The 27837-nt window shown below is 36.1% G+C and overlaps 2 protein-coding genes across 2 annotated transcripts in view; one reads left to right on the top strand and one right to left on the bottom strand.

Annotated features, from left to right (window-relative positions):
- Positions 1-18681, top strand: part of prlrb (prolactin receptor b) — a 28942-nt gene extending 10261 nt beyond the window's left edge. Inside the window, exons 4-9 of the mRNA XM_056457097.1 lie at positions 719-888; positions 3019-3200; positions 7871-8012; positions 8482-8581; positions 13038-13107; positions 16498-18681. Of these exons, the coding sequence (XP_056313072.1) occupies positions 719-888; positions 3019-3200; positions 7871-8012; positions 8482-8581; positions 13038-13107; positions 16498-16977 (1144 nt within the window). The 3' untranslated portion in view covers positions 16978-18681. The remainder of the gene's footprint in view (positions 1-718; positions 889-3018; positions 3201-7870; positions 8013-8481; positions 8582-13037; positions 13108-16497) is intronic.
- Positions 18682-22196: 3515 nt separating this feature from the next.
- LOC130228731 (selenocysteine insertion sequence-binding protein 2-like) overlaps positions 22197-27837 on the bottom strand; it is a 10995-nt gene continuing 5354 nt past the window's right edge. Inside the window, exons 6-8 of the mRNA XM_056457168.1 lie at positions 27614-27768; positions 26576-26735; positions 22197-24250 (exon numbers count right to left, since the gene is read on the bottom strand). Of these exons, the coding sequence (XP_056313143.1) occupies positions 24132-24250; positions 26576-26735; positions 27614-27768 (434 nt within the window). The 3' untranslated portion in view covers positions 22197-24131. The remainder of the gene's footprint in view (positions 24251-26575; positions 26736-27613; positions 27769-27837) is intronic.

Here is a 27837-nt window from a genome sequence, read left to right as displayed (position 1 = left end):
TACACTGATTTTGTGCCTGGAAATACAACATTTGGATATGTTTGTAAAAAAAAGCCACATTGTTCCAATGCAGTACTGTTATGTAGATTCAAAATACAACATATTTTTTTATTTTATTTTTTTTTTATAGGGGTTTTTAACCTTTAATGGATAGAATAGTGCAGAGAATTGACAGGAAATAGTTGGGAGCAGAGAGAGGGGAAGGGTCGGCAAAGGACCTCAATCTGGGAATCTAACTCGGGTCGCCATGAGCACCATAGTGCTATATGTCGCCACACTTAACCACTAGGCTATAGCCGTCGACAAAATACAACATATTAACATTTTCATGTAGAAAAAGCCAATGTGGGTGTCTTTATGAGCACTAATACAGCATATGGGCTCTTATATGCAGTTGTGTCATCACTTATATAGCAAGCCATATCTCTCCGGCTCCTTGTTTGGAATGCTTTTAATGAACTGGCCCCCATGACAAACTAATTGAATAGCCTTGCAGTAAGGTATGGTGTACCTCAGGGCTCTATATTAGGGCTGCTGCTTGTTTCTCTCTAGATGATTGCTTTGGGAGCTATATTTAACAAAGTTGGCATTTCTTTTCATAGTTATGCTGATAACACTTAGTTGTACCCGCTTTTTAAATAATGCTGCAGGAAAAGTTGCCTTGAGGATGTAAAGTATTAGATTAATACAAATTGTTTAATGTTAATGGGTTCCACAGCTCCGTGGAAGTCTTTGAATGCCCGGATTACCACAAGGCTGGAATCAATTCCTGTCATTTTGAGAAGCGCCACACTGCTATTTGGATCATATACAACATTACTGTGGTGGCCTCTAATGCACTGGGAAAAGCCTATTCAGAACCTGTGGAGGTTGATGTTATGGATATCGGTGAGTTTATTTATTATGTTTATTAATATTAACATGCCTCTAAATATGAACTGTTATTATTATGACTTTATTATTGGAGCAGCAGGGTGGCTCAGTGGTTAGCACTGTCACTTCACAGCAAGAAGGTCGCTGGTTCGAGTTTTGGCTGGGCCAGTTGGCATTTCTGTGTGGAGCTTGCATGTTCGCATGGGTTTCCTCCGGGTGCTCCGGTTTCCCTCACAGTCCAAACACATGCGCTATAGGTGAATTGAATAAACTAAATTGGCCGTAGTGTATGAGAGTGTGTGAATGAGTGTGTATGGGTGTTTCCAGTACTGGGTTGCGGCTAGAAGAGCATCCGCTGTGTAAAGCATATGCTGGAATAGTTGTCGGTTCATTCCACTGTGGCAACCAAATAGAAACTAAGCCGAAAGAAAATTAATGAATGAGGGTGTGCATCATCATTAGCATAAACGTACATGACACAGCTCTTGTCACTAGTTAAAATAGCTTATTTTAACATTCTTCAATACACCTGTGATGTTGTTAGTACATACTGTAGGTGAATTGGATGAACTAAAAGTGTATGAGTGTGTGTGAGAATGTGAGCGTGTATGGGTGTTTCCATTTACTGGGTTGCAGCTGGAAGGGCATCCGCTGCGTAAAACACACACTTGGTATGATTGGCTATTTTGACTGGAAGGCAGGACTGCCTTCGCTGTGGTAACGATACTGAGCATTGCACTTTTCCCCATTCATAGTACCGTGAGTGAACCATCTTCTAGTCTTTGGTATATCCAAATACATATAATTTTCATTATATGGCATCTTTAATAACCCGTTTCCACTGAGTGGTACGGTATGGTACAGTATGGTTCAGTACGCACAGTACTGTTAAAGTCAGAATTATTAGCCCCCCTTTGAATTTTTTTTTCTTCTTTAAATATTTCACAAATGATGTTTAACAGAGCAAGGAAATGTTCACAGTATGTCTGATAATATTTTTTCTTCTGGAGGAAGTCTTATTCGTTTTATTTCGGCTAGAATAAAAGCAGTTTTTAATTTTTTAAAAACCATTTTAAGGTCAAAATTATTAGCCCCTTTAAGCTATATATATTTTTTAATAGTCAACAGAACAAACCATCGTTATGCAATAACTTGCCTAATTACCCTAACCTGCCTAGTTAACCTAATTAACCTACTTAAGCCTTTAAATGTTACTTTAAGCTGTATAGAAGAGTCTAGAAAAATATCTAGTCAAATATTATTTACTGTCATCATGGCAAAGATAAAATAAATCTGCTCCCTGTTAAACAGAAACTGAAGGAAAAATAAACAGGAGGGCTAATAATTCAGGGGGGCTAATAATTCTGACTTATATAATAAAGTATATAATACTGTTGTAGCGGTTTTTGGAAATGATGATAAAATCTGATGAAAAAGGACCAAATCTTACATATTGTGCCGAGTTACTGCTAGAAATATGTCTGCACTGGGCTTTTCCATCTGTAACGGCGAGATAAACAATGATGATGTTTAGAGCATCTGCGTGGAATGGAAAAGTACTAAATGGCACTAAACAGAAGTGGATCTGGATGACTAGCTGAACAAAATGAGGATGAACAGGTTTGTGTTTGCACACTGCAAAACCCAGGCCATGTGTCAGATTTTTTTTAGAAAGTATTAAAGGGAGAGTGCGGGCAGCACGGTGTCTCATCGGTTAGCACTGTCGCCTCACAGCATGAAGGTTGCTGGTTCGAGTCCCAGCTGGGCCAGTTGGCATTTCTGTGTGGAGTTTGCATGTTCTCTCTGTGTTGGCGGGGGTTTCCTCTGGGTGCTTCACTTTCCCCCAAAGTCCAAAGACATGCGCTATAGGTGAACTGAATTAACTAAATTAACCGTAGTGTATGAATATGTGTGTGAATGCGAGAGTGTATGGGTGTTTCCCAGTACTGGGTTGCAGCTGCAAGGGCATCCGCTGTAAAAAACATATGCTGGAATAGTTGGCAGTTCATTCCCCTGTGGCAAGCCCTTGATAAATTTTGCCGAAGCAAAATGAACGAATAAAGGGGGAGTTCACCTGAAAATAAAGATTTCCTCACACTAAAGTGGTTCTAAATGGTTATTTCTTTCTTCTGTTGAACACAACAGTGCAGCCTCATCCTCCAGAGAGCGTGAATGTGAGTTTGATGCAGAGCCAGAACAGTCAGTATGTGCTGGTGCAGTGGCTGCCTCCACATGACGTCGACACGCGCTCCGGATGGGTAACCATCAAATATGAAGTTCGCTCAAAGATCCTGAACAGCAGAGATGAGGAGGACAGCAGTTGGGAGGTAAGATTCAAGTAGTTCTTAGGCCAGCGTGGTTCGCATGATTTGCGTTATTATTATTTTTTATTTCCTAAATTGACATTTTCAAAAGCTAAACTTGGTTGGAAGCAGTGTTGGATGCAAGGTTATAATAGTTTTGGATTTTTCATTAGTTTAGGTTTCTATTTCGTTTTGACTTTTTGTTTTCAAATTTAGTTAGTTTTAAAGGCAGATTTACTAGTTTTTATTAGTTTCTATATTTTGAAATGACTTAGTTTTGGTTTAGTTTTTATTAGTTTCAGTATTAGTTTTTTTTTCTAAATGAGGATATTTGTTAGGTGCAAGATTTTATCGGTTAACCGTTTCAGAAATTTGATCTTAGTGTAACGTCACTGTTTATTAACTGAATAAGAGTATATATTGGATTATTTAGAGTTAGAGGGGGTATTAGGCTTGTTAAAAAGTAAGTAGTTTGTGGACGAGTGCTTACTGGAGACGCGAATCGTTTCAAATGATTCAGTTCGATTAGGTGAACTAGTTCAACCGATTCACTTAGAAGATCCGGTTAAAAAGATTCATTCGCGAACGCGATACAGAGATAAAACCCATTATTGGGCACAAACGTGTTAAAGTAATAGTTTTAAGTCTCTGTATTTAATGCTGTCACCGTGCTGCTGTGATGTCCATTCGTTGTTTTTGTCATTTGTTTGCCAATGGCAGCAGGACTAGACTCTGAGGTGCCGAACGGGTCAAACACCTGCAGCGCGGAGTAAATAGATTTACTTCTAAAAGGCTAACAGTAAGATTATGTATTAAATACATTTACAAAGACGAAAACGAAGGAGGATTTTGCTATAATTTTAGTTTGTTTCAGTTATTTTTGGATGTACACAATACAGTTTCAGTTAGTGCTAGTTTTTTAAAAAAACTCGTTTTTATTTTTACTTCAGTTAACGACAATTATTTTACATTTTAGTTTTAGTTTTTTCGTTCGTTTTCGTTAACTATAATAGCCTTGGTTTGATGAAATTAGTTAGAAAGTAGTTCATTCCTTTTCTTTTCGTCTTAGTCCCTTTATTAATCAGGGGTCGCCACAGCGGAATGAACCACCAACTATTCCAGCACATGTTTTACACAGTGCATGCCCTTCCAGTCGCAACCCAGTACTGGGAAACACCCATACACTCCTGCATTCGCACACATACTCATACACTACAGCTAATTTAGTTAATTCAGTTCATCTATAGCGCATGTCTTTGGACTTTGGGGGAAAGTGAAGCACCCAGAGGAAACCCCCGCCAACACAGGGAGAACATGCAAACTCCACACAGAAATGCCAACTGACCCAGCCGGGAGTCGAACCAGCGACCTCTTGTTGTGAGGCGACCACTGAGCCACCATAGTAACTAGTTACTATAAATATTGCCACAAAAGTAAAGTAAGGGAAGTAATGTAGTGACATTCAAAAACAAGACTAATGTCCTATGTAATGAGGAAGAGATCGTCACTAATGGGCGGGGCTCTGATGACACGTACAAAAGGAGAATGTCAATCAAAGTGTTTCTGCAGACTGTTTTTATCAAGTGTGATTATAAAAAATACAAATGATTAATTTTTACCATTAGAAGCTGGTTATATTCACAGACTGTTGCCACACAACTATGTTTAAACCCCTTATAAAAGGGATTTTTGCATAATAGGTCCTCTTTAAGGATAATTAAGTCTCGGAAAATGCTTTCTAATTTTGATTAGTGTTTTTTATTTTTTTTTTCAAATAGCAGTTTCAAGTAGCTGTGTATCGAATAAGCAGGATTAAGTACACCCAAGTGGTTGTTTTCGCAGAATAAACAAGGTGTCTGCAGGGTCTTAAAAAGACTTTAAATGTCTTAAATTTCAAAAACTACATTTTAGGCCTTAAAAAGTCTTAAAGTCACTGAAATATTGTGTTGTAGGTCATTAAATCATATTCAAAGGGTCTTCCTTTGTCCATGTAAATCTACCCAGGCCAACACACATCCAATGCGCACAATCCATCTTAAAGAGCCCATATTATACATGAAATAGGGTCATATTTAGGTTGTAAGGGTCTCCAACAACAGTCTAATATGCATGCAAGGTCAAAAAACACTTTGATGATCTTATAATCTGCATTTATTTTTACCTAATTATCCCAGCGACTCACATATGAATCGTTCAGCGATTCATTTGTTCCCAACCCCCTCCTCAGCGCGAAGCTAATCTGCGCTGATTGGACCGATGACAGCCTGCTGCGATTGGTCGACACGGACAAGGCTTCAGCGCGAGAGTGAAATGCCCAGCAGCTAATCTACAATATAAAAGTAGTCACAGTGCATACACGCTTCATAGTGGATTTTGGCTGCCAGTGGGTGAATGTAAACACAGACGATGGACTAGAAAATACTGACGACTAACTATTTTATTGAGCAAAAAGTCCAAGAACTGGCGAGGAGGTCACAGTCTTCTTGCTCTTTTCACACACACACACACACACACACACACAAACACACACACAGGGCCTGCGCGTCCATAGAGGACCGGCTGAATAGAGAGGGCGCGGCGCTCAGTTATATCCGCGAATACCCGTGCGTTACACACACGAGGAGACACACACACACACACACACAGAGGGCCGGCGCGTCCATAGAGGAGCGGCAGAATAGAGAGGGCGCGGCGCGGCGCTCAGTTATATCCGCGAATACCCGTGCGTTACACACACGAGGAGACACAGACACACACAGGGCCGGCGCGTCCATAGAGGAGCGGCGCTCAGTTATATCCGCGAATACCCGTGCGTTACACACACGAGGAGACAATAATATTGAGCTGAAATATTTTGAAACTTGTCCGTTGCATGTGTGTAAACAGCTGACGATCCGTAATCAAAGTGGCACGCGTCGCGTTTTCAACGTGGCTTTACACGCGATATGAGAATATAAAGAGTTAACCTGATACAGCACACACGGTTACAAGTAACAAAACACAACTAAATACATAATTTGCAAGCTAGAGTAAACGAGTCAATAATTTTAATCGCACTTACTTACACTGGTGAAATGGGGGTAGAAACTGATTCATGATCCACTGATCCATGTTCAGACAGTCTATACTGATCCTTCCTTTAACAAACTGAAGAAGTCTTCTTTGAAAGCATGTAGTTTTCAGAAGCACTCAGAACTGCTCAAGGCTGGGCTATATTGCTGATGTTTCATCTTTGATTAGACTGTCCATAATATCCATCTGCACAGCGTGACTTCATTGACCGGTGTCTGTGTGTGTGTGTGTGTGTGTGTGTGTGTGAGACTTTTTTTTCTGTTAGTGGGCGGGGCCGCAGGTTTCAAATCTCCCGGGTTTGCGCGCCCAACTACTTGTGTTTCGTAGCTGCGTCATCGCGAAACACCTAATGACTCGACTCGTTATCAAGACGAATCGTTTGAAGCACTATGAGTCGACTCTTTTATAGATGAATCAATAGTTTTAAACACTGTACACTTACAGATTTAAGCCTTAGCTGGATATTTCACTTCACTTAGAGCTGTGTTACACACTACATGGAAGGGCATTTTCAAAAACCCATAATATGGGCTCTTTAATAAAACTTTAAACAAAAAACAGTATGGTTTAATTATTTTTCTTAGAGAAAAAAATTGTTTAAAAGTTCTCCATGTATTTATATCTTTATAACTATAATCATTAAAGAAAAGAAACTTTATGTTAGAAAGAATGCATGTACACTCACCGTCACTTCATTAGGTACACGGTACTAGTATTGGGTTGGACCCCCTTTTGCCTTCAGAACTGCCTTAATTCTTCGTGGTATAGATTCAGCAAGGTACTGGAAATATTCCTCAGAGATTTTGCTCCATATTGACATGATAGCATCACGCAGTTGCTGCAGATTTTTCGGCTGCACATCCATGATGCCAATCTCCAATTCCACCAAATCCCATAGGTGCTCTATTGGATTGAGGTCTGGTGACTGTGGAGGCCATTTGAGTACAGTGAACTCATTGTCATGTTCAAGAAACCAGTCTGAGATGATTCGCGCTATATGACATGGTGCGGTATCCTGCTGGAAGTAGCCATCAGAAGATGTGTACACTGTGATCATAAAGGGATGGACATGGTTAGCAACAATACACAGGCTATTCACACTGTGGCATTGACACGATGCTCAATTGGTACTAATGAGCCCAAAGTGTGTCAAGAAAATATCCCCCACACCATTAAACCACCACCACCAGCTTGAACATATTGATACAAGGCAGGATGGATCCATGATTTCATGTTGTTGATGTCAAATTCTGTCAGTTGCGTTAACGAGCAGTTGGACAGGTGTACCTAACAAAGTGGCCGGTGAGTGTATATCAACACATTTTTTTAAATATGTGGATAATAAATAACTACATTTGAAAAAAAAAAACATTCTTACCATTTATTCCTATATAAGTCTAAAATTTCATTCATAATGGTCTTAAAAAGGTCTTAAATCGGACCTGCAGAAATTCCAATAAGCTAATAAGCTTGTCAGGGTTTATTCTGTGATAACAACCGCCTGGATGTACTTTATCCCAAACCTATTGTCTGTATGAGAGAGTATTTTGGCATTTTAAAATTTGAATACCATGCAATTACTGTGACCGAGACGACTTTTTGTTCAATTCTTGCGGCTCTAGTCATATAGTGCTGGAAAGCAGTTGGAGTTTAGCATCTACAGTCCTCACCCGGGAGCAAACTATGTGGTACACGTGCGCTGCAAACTGGACCAAGGCCACTGGAGCGACTGGAGCCCCCCGGCTTTCATCCAGATCCATGACAGTAAGATGATACCAGCACCAGCAACTCTTACCTTTCACACTGACAGCCTTTGTGCTACTTTATTCAGGATTTGTAGCCTTGCACAGGAAAGAAAAGAATCAATGACAGGGGCCGTAATTGTCATTGATTTATTACATCATGTTTACAGGACTGTGCAGTAACTTGATGACTTCCTAGTTTATGAAAGCCTGAAGGTTTTTTGTTTGTGTGAAGGATTTTAGATGCTATTAGAAAAGAATTAATTAAAGGGGCTGTAAGTACACTGTGAAAAATGTACACAAATCAATTGAGTTAACTTAATTGTTTTTACAAATTTAAGTGGATTGATCATGAAACAATTAAGTTGTCCCAAAAAAACCTTAAGAATTGTGCTGTTTCAGCTCATTTTAAATGAAAGTAGTTTAAACAAGCAGCAAAAGTACATTTATTGAGTGAACTACAGTAATCCTTTGTGTTTCTTATATTGCAGATATGACTGTCTCGCAGAATGCAGTTGTGATCTTTGCTGTCACGCTAACGGTTGTCATTTTCATGCTGACGGCAGGAGTAATGACATTTAAGAAGAAACAGTAAGCATGACATCCTACCACATCACAACCACAAAACAGTTAAACTTATTACTGTAAATAATGACACATTTTTCCAAAATTTCTTCAGAATCCACCATTTTGTACATTCTTAAAGGGTTAGATTACTCTAAAATGAAAGTTCTGTTATTAATTACTCACCCTCATGTCATTCCAGTCCATTTAGACCTTCGTTTATCTTCAGAAGTGTGTTGTCACGATACTAGAATTCGATACCAATCTGTAAGGAAATTTTAAAAACGTCCATTTACCCGTAGCATTTAAGCGCGTTCTTAAACAGCGCTGATTTGCCATTGTGCTCAACAGAAATGACTGTGATTGGCCGTGAAGGTCATCAGTTCACCAAATTCATCGCTGTTTACTGAGTGTAACAACAGATACAGGGACACTGAAGCGTTTTAGAGCCATCAAGATCAGCTGGTCTGTTTATAAGCTGACATACGAGTGATCCGCTGATGAATCGACACATCTTCACAGCTTTAAAACGCTCTAGTGTCCCTGTATCTGTTTTTACTGATGACCTTCACGGCCAATCACAGTCATTTCTGTTGAGCACGTGAACATGGTAAATCAACGCTGTTTAGGAACGAGCTCATCAGCGCTCAAATGTTAGCAGGAAATGGACGTTTTGAAAATTTCTGTACCGATTGGTATTGAATTCCAGTGCTTCAGAACACAAATGAAGATATTTTAGATGAAATTCTGAAGCTCTCTCATCTTCTATATATATAAATAAGATATCCAATGTCCAGAAAAGGAAACAAAAACATTGTCAAAACAGTTCATATGACTTTTTGAGGTTCAACTGTAATCATACGAAGCTCCAAGAACACTTTAGTATGCCAAAAAAGATTAGAAACAACTTTGTTTGCCTTTGTCTTCTCTTTCGCTATTGTACTATTGACATTATGATGACTATATGATTGACATTGGCTAACAAAGTTGATTTTACAGGGGTTTTTTGTGCACAGTAGTGTTCTTGGAGCTTTGTATGATTACAGTTGAACTCCTGGAGTCACATTGAAAAATATTTGGTTTTCTGGACTCCTAACGTCTTAAACTTGCCGTCTTTGGAGGATTTCATCTATCTAAAATAGCTTAAGTTGTGTTCTGATGATGAATGAAGGTCTCAGAGGATTGGAAAGACATGAGGGTGAGTAATTAAAAACAGAATTGTAATTTTTGAGTGAACTAACCCTTTAAAGCGTAACACAAATGAAACATTACATTTTCAAGTCCAATACATGCATATCTGTAGGTCAATAATAACTAATAATCCAAGGTCAAGCGTGTTCATGATTGCAAAAATGACTGCATTAAATAATTATAATGCAAGCTATATAAATAACTGGAAGGCTTTTGTTAGGCCATGTCAAAAATGTCCAGCTCTTACATTAAAAAAGATAAGTAACAACTTAGTTGGTCAGTGTATCTTTTGGTCATTGGATTTTCATTTTAGAAAATGAAAATCAAACAAACGGCTCATTTTTCTTTTTCATGGTGAAAAACGGAAAATCTAAATTCAGAAATGATTTGATTTTAAAAAAAATTATTTCGGATAACAAAAAATAAAATCACCAGAAAACAAAAATGAATAAAGACTTGTTTTTTACATTGCGAAACCAGATAGGCCGACTCATTTACAGTGACGCATTGCTGCCACACACAGGCTAGCCTACTATAGGCTATTATTTTTTCCCACTTAATAATGTCATAAAAGGTATTTTCTTGTGATAACAGGATTTTGTTAATACATATTTTTCTCATTGAAGCCGGTTATATTGAACAACATAATTGACAATATATGCATTATTTGCATTGCTGAACAGTTTTCTGAAAATTCAGGAGTGACAGTACCATTGGACATTCATTTGGAATCATTGCTCATCTCTCCATGTTATTTATACATATATATATATATATATATATATATATATATATATATATATATATATATATATATATATATATATATATATATATATATATATATATATATATATTATATATATATATATATATATATATATATATATATATATATATATATATATATATAAGTTCAATTTATGTATTAAAAATCTGCTGCTATATTTGCACATGGCTATATGAAATAATGGATAGACCCACTGTAGCAGGGTGATGATGTATGCACACAACTCATCTGCAAGCTTAGTGAAATGAGTGAAACTGACTACCTGCTGTGTACACCGGATCGCAAAAGAAAAACCTGTGTTTGTCATCTAAACATGCTAAAAGCATACCATGACCGAGAGCTGTCAATGGCGAATGTTCCGGTGCAGACTGCAGGGCCCGCGGTCTCTTCTGTTGCATTAGCCGCTGATCTAACATGTTTGGAGCTTTTGGAAACGGATGCGGATGGTGTTGTACTGAGAAATACTTCCCAGCAATGTGCCAGGTTAGACAACTCTGAAATTTTTAATTAAAAAAAAAAACGGGATGCTTATCAGGCTGTTTGTGCATAAAATTAATTGTTCATTTTTATTTTAAAATATTATGACTTATTGAAATGTGCATAATGAACAACTGTATTATTGCCTCCCTTACATGAAATGATTCATAGTGAAACTTCGGGAAGTGGAAGTATTATGGTTTTAACAATATTAAAACTTTCTTTTCAGAAAAGTGTTCAGTAAAGCAACCTAATGCTTGCATGTAACGTCAAAATAAAGGTTGTTTCATTTAAAACATGCTAACAAAAAATTTATATATAGCCTATAACCGGTCCTTGTGAGAAATATGTTATCTTAATGAGGAAAATATATCTTAACGGCTCCATATAACAAGAAAATACCTTTTAGAACATTATTAAGTGGAAAAAATAATAGCCTATAATAGGCTAGCAGCAGGTCAGCATTGCGTCACTGTAAATGAGTCGGCCTATCTGGTTTCGCAATGTAAAAAACAAGTCTTTATTCATTTTTATTTTCTGGTGATTTTATTTTTTGTTATTTGAAATAAAAAAATGAAAATCAAATCATTTCTGAATTTAGATTTTGAGTTTTTCACCATGAAAAATAAAAATGAGCTGTTTGTTTGATTTTCGTTTTAAAATTCAAAAACGAAAATCAAGAAACGCATTGGGCTCTATTTTGATGATCCATGCGCAAAGTGCAAAGCGCAGGGTGCAAACGCATTAAGGGCACGTCAGAATCCACTTTTGCTAATATAAGGACTGAAAAATCCGCTTTGCGCCGTGGCACATGGTCTAACACGGTTGAGCTTATTCTCTTAATGAGTTATAGGTGTGTTTTGAGAATAAACCAATCAGAGTCTCATCTCCCATTACCTTTAAGAGTCAGTTGTGTCGCACCATAGCGCATTTGCTATTTACATGACGGACTTTGTAAGTGTAAAAACTGAATGCTTCACTAGAGAGAAAACAGTTAAACAGAGCATCTACAGCGCGAGAATGAGAGATGAACCTCCTCATTGTTTACTTTTACTTTCACTCTAGTGGATAGGAAAACCTTGTACGCACAGACATCCATTAGCCTATAAATAATTAATATCATTTATTAAGAGCAAAGATTTGTTTCAAAACTATTTCTAAATTCAGTTGTAATTTCCAGCAAACGAATAAATGAACAATAATAACGAAGTGTGGTCAAAAAACTGAGTTATATCCAAATACACATGCTGTGCCCCATAAGGTCTAAAACCTGACAGGTGGGCAAATCTAAGCTTGTTTTTAATAAAACAAATATAAATATGCATATAATAAATAGTACTGCTAATAATAATAACAACATGTTACAAAAGCAAATTGTTATGAATAAACTGAAAAAGCCCCCCGAGATGAAGAAGGCATGAAAGTATGGTTTTTATATTTATGTAGGCTAGAAAATAATATGTTTTGTAATATTTTAATCATTTATATTTATATCCTATATATATCCTTAATATTTTAATTCTTTTTCATATGTATAGATATTTGCGTATTGCTGTACATCTTGTTTTTATTAAGCAGTGTGTAAGTGAGGTGCACAACTAACGCACTCTGCGCTGGACAATAGACTGGCTTTGTTTTGGTCTATAGAACAGTCTATTATAGCTCCTCAAAATAGCAGCGCGCCAGTAATGCGCCTCAACACACCTCCTTTTTTAGATCAGAACGCCTATGGGTGGACATATGAGCACAAATGCATTTGCTATTTAAACAGCGTGGCGCAAAACGTCAAAACGACTCTTGCGCCAAGCTGAAGCTGGCAAACAACAATTGTGTCGCTTTTTGAGCCAGATTGCATCGGAAGTATGATAGGGCCCATTGAGTTTCAATTTTTGTTTTTTAATTTTAAAATGAAAATCAAAAATCGGCTCGTTTTTCATTTTTCAATATCTGTTTCTAAAATGAAAATCCAATGACCAAAAGATACACTGACTTTAGTTAATTTAATATTTCCATATTCTTTTCTAGGGTGAAGCATTTTCTGCTGCCACCTGTTCCGGAACCAAAGATCAGTGGCTTAAATACTCAGCTCTTAAAGGTACAGCACACCCCCTCATTTGTGCATTTTCAGCCTGTTAAAGTGGCCCTAATATGCTTTTAATATCATCTTTGATGCGTTGAGTAACGTAGATGTTTGTGCATGAAAAAAGGAATTGATTCTGGAGTGAAGAAACAACTGGTCAGGAATTTGGTCAGTTTCATTTCCGCAACCTCAACGTAAATAAGTATTGCATTTATGAAATGATGGCACGTACATACACTGTAAAAAAATGCTGGGCTCCACACAATTCCTGCATGTTGTCCCAACACAAACCGATTAACTTAATAGTTTTTACAAATTTAAGTGAATTGAACATGAAACAATTAGGCTGTCCCCAAAAAAACCTTCAGAATTGTGTTTTTTCAACTCATTTTAAATAAGTGGCTTAAACAAGCAGCAAAAGTCCTTTTTTGAGTGTACAAACCAAATGCTCACATACATCGCTGTTAGATCTGTTAATGTACCACAAACAAGACAAAACCAAAGTGAAGGAAGCCTCCTGTCAGATATGGTAATGGACATTTCGTTTCTGACACATGCTGTAATAAGCAATAACCAATCACATCACAATCACAGTAAGCAATAACTAGGCCCACATGGAATCTGCGCGTGCAGAATTCCGCAGATTTTTAGCCCATCATTAATTCTGTTTATTTACTAGTGTAAATGTGTGTAAATCTAGATTTATTCAGTTTTTAAATTAATTTCAGTAATATTATTGACTAATATGAAAATGTTCATTTGATTGATGAACAATGCCGTTTGTAAACGAATATTTTCTGTCTTTTAGTCGAGATATTATATGAGAGACTTAATAAAGTGGAGAGACCCAATAAAGTGGATCTCATTGGATTTGCATTTTAAGTGATAAATAAAAGTTAAAAACATATTATTTTTTTATTTTACATATTAAGGTTTTAATTATGATACTCCCAAAATAATTCCGCAGAAATCCACAGATTTTTACCAAAATTCTCCGCAGAAATAGCAAAAAACATCCGCAGATTCCGTCTGGCTATTTTTTCCACTTCGCTATTTCTGCACAGATTTTTTGTAGTATCGTAACTAAAAACTTAATATATGAAATAAAAAATAATGTTTTAAACTTTTATTTAAGCTTTACAATGCAAATCCAATTAGATTCACTTATTTCGTAAACAAAGCAAATCTCTCATACAGTATATCTACTAAAAAACAGAAAATATTACTTTACAAACTGTATTGTACATAAATCAATATATCAATTTTCATAGTAGTCAGTAATATTACTGGAATTAATGGAAAAAATGGAATAAATATAAATTTACACGGGCAGCACGGTGGCTCAGTGGTTAGCACTGTTGCCTCACAGTAAGATGGTCGCTGGTTTGAGTCCTGGCTGGGTCAGTTGGCGTTTCTGTGTGTTTGTATGTTCGCCCCGTGTTGGCGTAGGTTTCCTCCGGGTGCTCCAGTTTCCCCCAAAGTCCAAAGACATGTGCTATAAGTGAATTAAATAAACTAAACTGGTCGTAGCGTATGTGTGTGAATGAGTGTGTATGGATGGTTTCTAGTACTGGGTTGCGGCTGGAAGGGCATCCTCTGCGTAAAACATATGCTGGAAAAGCTGGCGGTTCATTGAATGATAAATGTACACAAGTAAATTAATAGACTCAGTGATTGGCGAAGAATCTACAGATTCCGTGTGGACCTACCAATAACATAAGACAATGCCATCTGACCAATCAGAGCAGAGAAGGCTCTTAGAAAGGAGGGGGTTTAGAAAGAATAAATCTTCAAACAAATCTTTTGAGACTCACCAGCCTGATCTCACGAGGAAAACATAACTAATTTACATTTTGTTCGTTTTGTGTTTAATTTGTATGAATTCGTACAAGTTCAGTGGAAAGAAAATGTACAATTTAAAATAGGAGGCGTGGCTTTGGCATCTAACCCCGCCCCCTAAACCCAACCATCATAGGAGGATAAGCAAATTGTACAAAATTTTATGAATGAGATCGTACGAATTCATACGAATTAGCCACTAAATCAAAAATAGCTGTGGACTCACTGAGAAATGAGGTGATTTTAAATGCACATTGCGAGGATATTATTTTTTTTTACCTTGCAAGGATGTAACATCAAAAACAAAACAAGTAACCTTTTAAATAGCATAATATTGACAGTTTTAAGGGTTTATTTCATACATTTTTGTATTGCCTAATATTCCCTCATGTCCAGGTAGAATATTAGCACAGTTTAGTTTTACCTTTGGGTTTTTAGCATATATTTACAGGATCTGACATTATTAACAGCTCTGAGGTCAGTTTAAAATGCCAAACCTCATGCTTATCGACTAAATGTGCTGTTGTACACTGTAAAAAAGCGATTAGTAGACTAAAAAGTGAGTAAACGCGTTGCTTTTAAATCGATTAGTTGAGATTAGGATTAGGATCAATAGTGTGAATTGTACACTACCTGACAAAAGTCTCGTCGTCAATCCCAGTTGTAAGAGCAGCAATTATTAACTTGGCTTCTAGTTGATCATTTTGAAAAGTGGCAAAAGGTAGATTTTTCATCACAAATACTGCAGAAGACCTACTGAAACCCGCATGGATTCTCACAGAATTAGTCAAGTTTGGTGAAGGAAAAATTATGGTTTGGGGTTACATTCAGTATGGGGGCGTGCGAGAGATCTGCAGAGTGGATGGCAACATCAACAGCCTGAGGTCTCAAGACATTTGTGCTGCCCATTACATTACAAACCACAGGAGAGGGCAAATTCTTCAGCAGGATAGCGCTCCTCATACTTCAGCCTCCACATCAAAGTTCCTGAAAGCAAAGAAGGTCAAGGTGCTTCAGGATTGGCCAGCCCAGTCACCAGACATGAATATTATTGAGCATGTCTGGGGTAATATGAAGGAGGAGGCATTGAAGATGAATTCTTTTTCCACTGCAGCATGACTTTATATTCTATACTGGACATTATTTCTGTTAAGTGACAAGACTTTTGTCTTAGCAAAGTCAGACCTTACTGTCCTAATTAAATCATTAAAAAAATCTAGGCATGATAATTTTTTATTTTGGTAAAATAAGCGTAATCTAGAGGCCTTTGCCTTTCATATAAGCCCCTTCTGATACCAAATGATCAACTAGAAGTCAAGTTATTATTTGCTGTTCCTAAAACATGGATAGGCCACAAGACTTTGTCAGGTAGTGTACATTAAGATAAATAATAATCTTCAATTTTCTCAACAAACAACATACTTTTTGCCAAGTTCACATTACATTTGGACAATCTGTGCTGAGATTACAGGTCCTACCATGTTCATTACATTTCCACCAGACAATGAATTGACCCCAAAAAGCTGTGGTGCCAAAATACAAGTCATTTTTCTTGTCGTTTTACAGAGCGGGAGGTCTGAGGAGATCTTCCGTGCTCTGATTACACCAGGATTATATCCGCAAATATCCCAGAGCGTGGACCATCAAGTGGAGTATCTGGTGGTCTCTGACTGTGATGAAGAAATGACTGTGGGCAAAGCTCATTTTGAGATCCAAAAAGCTGAAATCTGTCTAATAGACGCTACAGAAAGCAGCAAAGGGAACAGCATTGTCCTTGGAGAGCCTCAAAAACCACTTCACCTTGACTGCAATGTAAAAGCTCATGACCGAAACACTGGAATGAGTTCCCAATGCAAATGTGAGCACGTCGACATCACGTCTGCTGGACCTACAGGGTATGTTGAGGTCGACAGAGAGCAAGCAGATCAGAAGCCCTTGGACTACAGTGTGGTCAGTGACGTTTTAAATGACAATATGCTTGTACTACAAGACAGCATCCCTGTACAGGAACACAAAGAGGACAAATGTAAAAAAATAACCTCTTGAATTGAACTGGAGGTGTCGTCGAGCCTACTTGGAAACATTTTCGAGTGGATCTTTGAAAGCTTGAGATTATTTTGTCCATTTTCCAGTGCTGGGTTGCAGCTGGAAGGGCATCTGCTGTGTAAAACATATGCCAGAATAGTTGCCGGTTCATTCCACTGTGGCGACCCCTGATAAATAAGAGACTAAGCCGAAGGAAAATGAATGAATGAATTATTTTGTCCAGATTTATTCTATCGAGCACTTTAAGTAGAAATGTAAAAAGGGTTTCAGCAACATGGGGTGCGTTTCCCATCATATGATGCAACCTAAAGGGATAGTTCACGCAAAAATGAACATTCTGACGTTATTAACTCACTATTTACTTTTGTCAAAGCTTTATGAGTTTCTTTCTTCTGTTGCACACAAAAGAAGATATTTTGAAAAATGCTGGAAACCTGTAACCAATTGACTTCCATAGGATTTGTTTTTCCGTCTTATTGCGCTGGGTGTATGATAGGGCCCTAAATAAGAAAAGCTTCTCTTTTTTTGCAGTGTGGGTTATTATAACCCAAAATAAGCACATCATTAAATCTGGTCCAGTAAATTTACCAAAATTAACCCAGGAAATGTTTTTGTTTAGAGTTTACCCAAAATTAGGTTAAATTATTCAGCATTATTTAGAGAGTAGTGATACTTGGGTATTCACAAATCGCACATTTATTCTTTTGTCAAACTTACGATACAGGGAATTGAAAACACATTTAATTGGAATTACTTTTGTCGTGTAAAATGTCAATGAATGCATTCACGTATTGAGTAATGACAGACTTTAAGACCATAGTTGATGAGGTTTTTGGGAGACGCACCCCTGTTATGTTCTATCTACACAGCTACAGCTTGAACCATTTCTGTGGGTCATTCATGCTCAAAATCTACAAGAAGCTCCAGTAATGCTTGAAAGGAGTTTGAAAGGCAACGTCTTTCCAAACCATTACACATCGACCTGCCGCAGTTAAAAATTCCCCCTCTGGAAATCACTCTATTAATTGTTAATCCTCTGAAAATGTCTCGTCAACCTGCTACCTCTAGAGTTTCCAACCTGGCACTTTTCTCAACGCTCACCGCTCCTGATTTTTTCTTATAGTTGACTGATTATTAAGTATTGTTCAGAAACTCATTTTGTTGTATATTTATACACAATCAATGATACTGTGAATATAAAACGTGTGAGATTTCTCTGCTCAAGACAATCAATGATTTAACTGTGTTTATATTGAACGTGATCTTTTTTTTAAACATCAATCAATCCATTGGATTTATACGTTATTCAATGTTGAAGTGTGAATCGATATTCACTTGTTTTAGTCTGAACAGACTCTATCAACCAAATTCATCTGATTTTTGAGCTTACAAAGTCTTACACTGCAAAATATGCAAGTTTTTGTCTTGTTTCTAGTCTAAATATCTACAAATTCTCAAATTATGAAGCATTTTCTAGACAAGGAAAAACATATGGTTTTTATTGTTGTATGGTATTGTCAAAATTAAGTGAGTTTGTCCTTAAAACAAGCAAAATAATCTGCCAATGAGATTATATAAATAACATTTATTTTTCATATTGAAGTAAAACTATGCTGCTTACACCATTGGCAGATTATTTAGCTTGTTTTAACCTCTGTGCGCTGTTCAAATTTACTACCCTTTTGCTGTGATAGGAATGATAACATCCACTGAATTAAACTGCTGTAAAAAGTGTTTAGCATAAACCTGATAATCAACGTCAGTCCTGATCAAAACTACTGAATGTTTTTAAAATTACAGGATTTTAACTCTTTAATTGCCAAATTAATAAATGATGTCACTGATTTAGAGGAAAAACACACACAAAATGACGCATTTTCAATATAAGAAGTAATTGTGGACTGTTTTTTTTTAACCTTTTATCACAGTCCTGGACATGTGAACGATTAGTAACAACACTGGCTTTGATGCATTGCTAGACTACATTTTTCTGCCTATTTTACTGTTGGTGGCTGTTTTTGCCTCATTGACTTCCATTATAAGCACATTTGATGGTGCAGAAATACACAGTCTTTGTTTATGTTTACTCCATGTAGTTCTGAGAGCTGAGATGCAGATTTTGATTTTCTCAGACACATCAAGGCAAGTGCGCAACCTTACACACACACACACACACTTTAATTTGCTGTTATACTCCATGTTAAATCCAGAAACTAAGCTTCATTTTGCACAGGCCCATCTATAGGGTTAATGGTGCCAACTGATGATCAACAGTAAAAACTACAAATTGTACCTTTTCTCAACAAGGAAAACTACCAACAACCAAAAGTGCATGATTATATGGTGTCATGATTTTGTAATCAAAAAATTGGGGTTATAATGGAAGTCAATGGGGCAAAAACAGCCACCAACAGTAAATTGGGGAGAAAATAAATGAAAATCAGAAACAATGCATCACAGGCAATGTCGTTTCACATGTTCAAGACTTTGATAAAAGATTTTTAAAAATCCAGTCCATAATTACATTTTATATTGAAAATCTGCATCTCAGCTCTCAGAACTATGTAGTAAACAAAAACAAAGACTGTGTATTTACGCACCATCAAATGTGGTGGGCAAATGGGGCAAAAACAGCCACCAACAGTAAAATGGGAAGAAAAAATAAAAATCTAACAATGCATCAAAGCCAGTGTTGTTACTAATCGTTCACATGTCCAACACTGTAATAATAGGGTAAAAAAAAAAACTTTTATATTGAAAATATGTCATTTTGTGTGTCTTTTTCACAAATTCAGTGACATCATTAATGAATTTGGCAATTAAAGAGTTAAAATTCTGTAACTTTCTAAACAATTTAGTAGTTTAGATCAGAACTGAGGCTGATTAACAGATTGATGCAAAAAAAAAAAAAAAAATGTATTCTGATGCATTTTTACAGCAGTTTAATCAGTGGATGTTTTCATCCTGAACATAGCAAAAGAGTAGAACATTTGCCCAGAGTGTATCATTAAGATTTTTGTCTTAAAATTCAGAGTATTTTCTCAAAATGCGTGTCAAAATAAGATTAGTCACCAAAAATCATTCTGCTAGCTGAAACACCGACAAAGTTATGGCCAAATTAAATAGACACATTAAGAAAACTTAAGAAAATCCTTCTTGATTTAAGAATTCAATATTTGGACAACAATCCTTGCAGTGTAAAGAAAAACTAGAATTAACTAATGTCAAATAACAGATTAGATCTGTGTAAAACACTGGAACTAAAAGATTGTGAAAGTCGAACCACGTTCAATGCTTAAACAAACATAAGGGCAATGAGCCCAGAATGGTTTGAAGGCTTTAGATGTTTTTTTTAAATCTTATATAGATGGAGCTAAAGACAGATTGGTCAGCTGATCTCATCATAGAATATTTATGGTCTGCTGTGCGGCAGTAAAGAGTTGCTCTGAGTCAAACATTTACTTACTATACAAGGGCAAACAAGAATATTCTGGAACATTTGCGCAGCTGTTTTTTGTACTTTTAAACTGGAATGCAAGCCATTTGTGTTTATTATCGTTTTATATAAAGTATCATGGCTTATCTTGTTTTTAACGTGATCGTGATGATAAAGAGGTTTAATACTGCAGTGTAAAAAAATAAATAAGAGCGCACTGGAGTTTTTCACATTCCTTCGCTGTCAATGAGTTTTCTGTCCACTGAAAGTCCAGAAACACTTGCTTAAAAGTTAGAAATGGGCTTTCTTTTGACCAAAATATTTCAATAACTCTTTAATAAGTTGTCTTAAGTTAAGATACAACGTTATATGATGGAAAAGAGGAACATTTTATGCGCAATACAAATAAATTGTTGGATTAAAGCAGCACTTTTGAGTGTGTGTGATTAAATCCCAAGTTAGTTAAAATTCTTTCCATGTTCTCAAATAAAAAAACGCATTACTTTGTAACCAAAGTAAAAAAAATTGTGTGTGAAATTGGATGTAATGTGTTCTGGTAATAAAATTTTAAAAGATAGTTCATCCAAAGTTGCCTCATTTGTTCCAAATCCTTACTACTTTGGCTTACCTCAATTGAAGGTGAATTAAACCAAAGTGTTTACACTAATAAAAGGTTCACAATGACTAATGAAATAAAAATAAAGCACATTTGTTGAGAAGTTTACCATTGAATGATCCAAAACACACCAGCAAGTCCACTTGTGAACAGGTGAAGAGAAACAAAATAAAGACTTTGGAGTGGCCTAGTCAAAGTCCTGATCTGAATCCAATTGAGATGCTGTGGCATGACCTAAAAAGGGTATTTCATGTTCGAAAACTCTTCAATGTGGCTGAATTACAGCAATTCTGCATAAATGAGCGAGCCAAAATTCCTCCACAGCGCTGTAACCGACTCATTTTAAGTTATCAAAAACTCTTGATTGTCAGTTAAGGGTGAGCCAGCAACAACTGCAGTTAATTACTACACCAAAGAGTTGACACAATAAAGTTCATATAATGACTAATAAAATAAAAAGCACATGTGTTGAGAAATTCAATAGTCAAAGATACAGAGCACACCAGAAAGAGCATTTCTGAACAGCTGAAGAGAAACAAAATGAAGACTTTGGAGTGGCCTAGTCAATGTCCTGACCTGAATCACACCAGAAAGTGCACTTCAGAACGACTGAAGAAAAACTAAAGGAAGACTTTAGAGTGGCCTAGTCAATGTCCTGACCTGAATCTAATTGAGATGCTTTGGCATGACCTGAAAAATGCAGTTCATGCTCGAAAACTCTCTAATGTGGCTGATTTACAGCAATTCCCAAGTGATTCCTACACATTTATGGATTTCTTTCATCTGTCAAACACTTAAAAGAAGATATTTTGAAGAATGTTGAAAAAAAAAGCAGCCATTGGCATTTATTGAAAAAACTAAATAATAATATGGAAGTCAATAGCTATGTTTCCATCTAAAGATACAAATTAGATTTATGCACAAAACTAAAATATTACATAAAAATAAATTGCAAATTAAAGCACCGTTTCCATCCAGTCAAAGAGAATGAAATAGTCACTTCCTAATAACCTGCTTATAAATGAAATAGGTGCTTCCTAAAAACCTGCTTATTTAAATATCGAAAATACAAAACAACAAGCCACTGTGAGGCTCTTGTATAATAAATTACTTGCACCTCAGAAGGCAAAACTCAATAAATGCAAGGGCAATTTGGACACAACAGGGTGACTTATTGCAATGAATTTATTGCAAATACTAGAGAAAACTCGAAAACCTTCACAATCACAAAGTTGGTTTTGGTCCCAAAGTCAACATTCTGAAATATACAGAAGTTAAAAATGATTTGTTACTGCTAAGTTGAATTGTGAGCTCTATGCTACATGTAAATACCATGGACCATGGAGTACTACACAACTCCCACATTCCCTACTAATGACAATCCATAGCAATAAACAAACAAACACAGAGCTGACTAAGAGACTGAAGGAGAAGCAGCTCAAGGACTCTGTATTAATGGATGAGCTAGTGTTGAGGAACTGAGTTAGAAATTAAAAAGTGAAGACTGTGATTTACGTAAGTGATGTTTAATAAGTTCTAGAAGGGTGAGGTTTTCCTACAAACAGCTCACGGTCATATTAATAATAATAATAATAATAATAATCATCATCATTCAGAACTAAAAGACACCCTGTTGATAATTAGCGCACACAGTGGTTATGATCAGTACAATTGTGCATTCGACAGGATACACTGCAAAATAACGATTTTCTAGTTTTTGTCTGGTTTTGAATCAAAATACCTACAAATTCTTAAATTTAAAAGCATTTTCTTGAGTGTGTTTCAACTAAATTATCTGCCAGTGGGGTAAGTAATCATATTTTAAAAGTAAAAACATACTTTATTTACCCCAATATCAAATTATTTGACTTGTTTTAAAAATATATATTTTTTTAAATGCTTCTTGATTCAAAGAAACACATTTTTTTTTTTCGAAATAGGCTAATTTAATTAAATTTAAAGTCAAATATTTGAGTTTTGCATTATTGAATCCATGTAGTCGATTTCTGGGTCTGGCAGGAGCACTTTTAGCTTAGCTTAGCATAAAGCATTGAATCGGATTAGACCATTAGCATGTTACTCAAACTATAAAAAAAAAAACAAAATTTTTAATATATATATATATATAGACTCTTTTGTAGTTACATCATTTAGTAAGAGACAAAGAAATGAAATGTTGCTATTTTCAGTTTGATATGGCTAGGAACTATACTTTTATTCCAGCGTAATAATCAAGGTACTTTGCTGCCGTACCATGGCTGCAGCAGGCAAAATGATATTACGCAGCACCTGAAAATAGTTCCCAGCTAGGTAACTAGATAATGTCGCTGCATAAATATCATAGCGTCTCTGGCAGCCATGGTATGGCAGCAAAATTCCTTCATTATTATGCAGAAATGAGGGTGCTAATGGTCTAATCCGATTCAGTGATTTATGCTAAGCTAAGCTAAAAGAGCTCCCGCCAGACCCAGAAATCAGCCAAACGGATTTAAAAATGGTAAAACTCAACTGTTTAACTCTAGTGGACTTGTAAAATGAGCCCATTTTCCAAAACAATAAGTCTTTCTTTAAGAATTTTGAGATATTTGGACTGGAAATAAGACAAAAACTGAAGGGAAAGTCATTTTTTGCAGGATACATCTGATTACAAATGTAAACGTGTACATAAATTAAGTGGTTCAGATTATTTCAATGATTGTTATCAAACTATTTCACTTCTTTTAATAGAAATAGAGGGATATCAGCTATTTTGCAAAAATATTCACCATTCAGACTATGGAAACATTAAACTAAGTTCATGATATATATATATATATATATATATTTATAAGAAAATATTTGTAGTCAAGGGCTGTTCTCTACTTTCAGCTGTATTGCCTCTTGATTTAACACACCATTCCACGTCACAGAAACCGTTTATGGTTTATGTTTTTGAATAAAACGCTCTTGACAGGCACATTTTGGTACTTCAAGCTATTCCTGACACATCTTTTCAAAGTGCTAGAGGCTCACACGGGCTTGCAAACACTGTGGGAATCTGCTTTCGTGTCACGAAAGCAAACAAACACAAACAGACGTTCTGTCTCAATCTTTGTACTTGCATCAACTTCCTTCATCATCCAGAAGCTGCTCTGAACCGATGGAAAGGGATGAAAATTTGTCCTCGAAATTCAGGAAAGGGTGGCTGTAATCTTTCTCCAGCATTTTCCTCCAGATTTTAACTAAAAACAAAAATATGAAACAAAATAAATATGTGGATAGAAACATTCTGCAATTTGATGATTCATTTAATCTCCTTTCATAAACAAATATGGCGGATCAATTAATCAATCGATCAATAACTAGCTATTTTGTGATTATAATCTGATAACTCCACCTACTTACTCAATTTACAAAAGTACTAATCAAATGTACCTCAGACTAAGCGTCCCTTATCTTCACCATTTATTTTTAAACAAACTACACTACCTGGCAAAAGTCTTGTCATCCATTCCAGTTGCAAGAGCAAAAAATAATAACTATTACTACAAATAATAACTATTAGAACTATAATTCTAGTTGATCATTTGGAAAAGTGTCAGAAGGTCAATTTTTCTGATGAATTATCTGTTGATCTGCATCCCAATCATCACAAATATTGCAGAAGACCTATTGAAACTCGCATAAACCCAAGATTCTCACAAAATCAGTCAAGTTTGGTGAAGGAAAAATCATGGTTTGGGGTTACATTCAGTATGGGGGTGTGCGAGAGATCTGCAGAGTGGATGGCAACATCAACAGCCTGAGGTATCAAGACATTTGTGCAGCCTATTACATTACAAACCACAGGAGAGGGCAAGTTCTTCAGCAGGATAGCGCTCCTCATACTTCAGCCTCCACATCAAAGTTCCTGAAAGCAAAGAAGGTCAAAGTGCTCCAAGATTGGCCAGCCCAGTCACCAGACATGAACATTATTGAGCAAGTCTGGGGTAAGATGAAAGAGGAGGCACTGAAGATGAATCCAAAGAATCTTGATGAACTCTGGGAGTCCTGCAGGAATGCTTTCTTTGCCATTCCAGATGACTTTATTAAGTGATTTAAGTCATTGCAGAGATGCATGGATGCAGTCCTCCAAGCTCATAGGAGTCATTCACAATATTCATCCTTTTTCCACTGCAACATGACTTTATATTCTATACTGGACATTATTTCTGTTAAATGACTTTACTGTCCTAATTAAATAAATAAAATCAAGGCATGATCATACTTAATTTTGCTAAAATAAGCGTAATCTAGAGGCATTTGCCTTTCATATAAGCCACTTTTGATACCAAATGATCAACTAGAAGTCAAGTTATTATTTGTTGTTCCTAAAACTTGAATAGGTGACAAGACTTTAGTCATGGAGTGTACATTGAAAAAAATTACTTAAAATAAATAAGTAATAATAACAACAACAACCATCATCATCATCATCATCATCATCATAAGCATTTATAAAAAAAATACAAAAAAACATTAATACTATGATAATTTTGTAGGTTAATATATTTTAAAATGCAATTCATTTCTGTGATAAATTTACATTTTGTGCTTTACACTATACTTGTGCTTTACACTATACTTAAGAATGTTTTAATCTTAAATAAAGGATTACATTTTAGGATAAATTGTTTTATTCAATCTTTTGTGACATTTGTAACTTATCAATGTCAGTTCATTTATTTACTGTTACTTTTATCTACTTTATTCATGACGTAAACACTTGTAGTTTAATGCAAATCAATGCATCTGTAATGTACAATAACCAAAAGGTGCCTGACTGTGATTGATTTACCCGACTTACTTCACTGATTTTCACTTCCACTTTAATGCTATAAGTGTATGTGTGCGTGTAGTATGTGTGTGCAAAAACAAGTAACTCATTCTTAACTCTTGTCATTTTTAGATCAAGTTTTATGTTGTGTATTGAGGACAATTGCAAAAAACTTGATTTAATCTTACTAAAAGTTGAGCTTTTTTTTATAATTTTCAGAAATCTTGATTATACATTGAGTAGTGAAGAGGTCTAAAATCTATTTCTATACTTCTATATACTGTATATATAAATACAGTAATACAATTATAACATAATGACAATATTCTGGTAATTTTTCAATATTCTGTTTCTGTTAATCAAATGTGAACCGATGTGAACTGCTGTCATAATTTTTAACACTATTTTTGACTTGCTTATACAGTTAAATATAGTAATAATCTCGTAATATAGTGTTACCGACTGACAAAGAGACAGAAAATGGCCTTTGCTAAAGACATTCTCCACTAAGAGCTGAGCCTCGGTGAAAATAAAATGCTGGAACCACCTCTGGTTACACATATCTTCAAGCACTGATGCAATTTCATAAAACATCCTGAGCCTATTCATAGCCAAACACAACAAATAAGTTACACATTTAACAGTTAACGAAGCAGTTAGGCATAATTGTTAACTACGAGGATAATGAAACCACTTTATTGTGTGTAAAAGCAATGGATTTGTGCTATTTTCAGCTCTTTATAGGACGTACTGTACTCCGGCTCTTCTGTTACAGAAGTTTCTCCCAGCGGCTCCTCCTCCTGTAGATCCTCCTGTAGATCCTCCTGCGAATCGCCATCCAGATTTGCAATCATCACCTCATAGGACTTCCTGGCCTGGGCCGACAACTCGATCATTTTGTGATAATGGTCCTGTGGCCATGAAAACAAAACAGCAACATGTAGTAAACTGGTTAAATATCAAGATTAAGCATCCAAAAAAGACAAACATTTTATAATTTACTCTCCCTCATGCGGTTTAAAATCTTTATAAGTTTCTTTCTTCTGCTGGATACAAAATAAGATATTTTGAAGAATGCTGGTTACTGGCAGCCATTGACTTTCATAGTAAAAACTAAAAAATATTATGGAAGTCCATGGGTGCCACCTACCACACAAAACAAAAGACACTGAAATAGGTTTGGAATTATTTAATGGTGAGTAAATGATCACAGAAATTACTATCCCATTAAACCAGTCTCACACTGTGCAATTAGCAGTCTTTAGACTTTATTTATAAAGTCTTTATTTAGACTTAGTAGTCTGAGATGAATTTTGAAAATCCTAAAAGACCAAAACTATTATTAGCACCAGGCTGCAAACACTTTATTTTTGCTGTAAAGTTTGGAATTTTAACATTGGAGTCTATGGGATCAACTGCCTTTTGGAGCCAGCCTCTAGTGGCCAGCAGATGAATTACAGTCTCAGTCACTTCCATATTGGCTTGACGAGGGATACTGGGAGGTTGCCGCTAGATTAAAACTTACAAAATTTGAAAGCTGAGACTTTGGCCTTGTTTATATGAATAAATGTATTCGATATGAATCGGATGTGTCAGAAAAAAACATACAATAATAAATCAGATACAGTAATAAAACCGAAATTGACCATCAAGATCTGCAGTGTAAATCTAGCCTGTTTCATATGGCAAACAGGGTTAGCAATTAAGAGCAAATTTACTTCATTTAAAAATAATTCATATACAAGGTATTATTGAATATCACAACTACAACAAGAACGTCTGGTTTTACCTGTGCGCCATCATAGTTAAAGATGCCCACCAAGCTGACCGGGACGGCTTTATTAACACAGCGGCCCAGTGCCTTTCTCGACAAGGCAAACACAAACGGGACGCCCTGATCACGGCATGTGTCGATGATATTGTGAAGAGCCTCATCTAGACCACCTAAAAGTCAAACAACAGCAAATCCATCAGAAACAATTACAGATGCGACACAAATCGCAATGTGACTTT

This window comes from Danio aesculapii, chromosome 5 (genome assembly GCF_903798145.1).
Source record: "Danio aesculapii chromosome 5, fDanAes4.1, whole genome shotgun sequence".
NCBI lineage: Eukaryota > Metazoa > Chordata > Actinopteri > Cypriniformes > Danionidae > Danio > Danio aesculapii.
The sequence above is the reverse complement of the archived record's forward strand: the minus strand, read 5'-3'. Positions and strand labels throughout refer to the sequence as shown.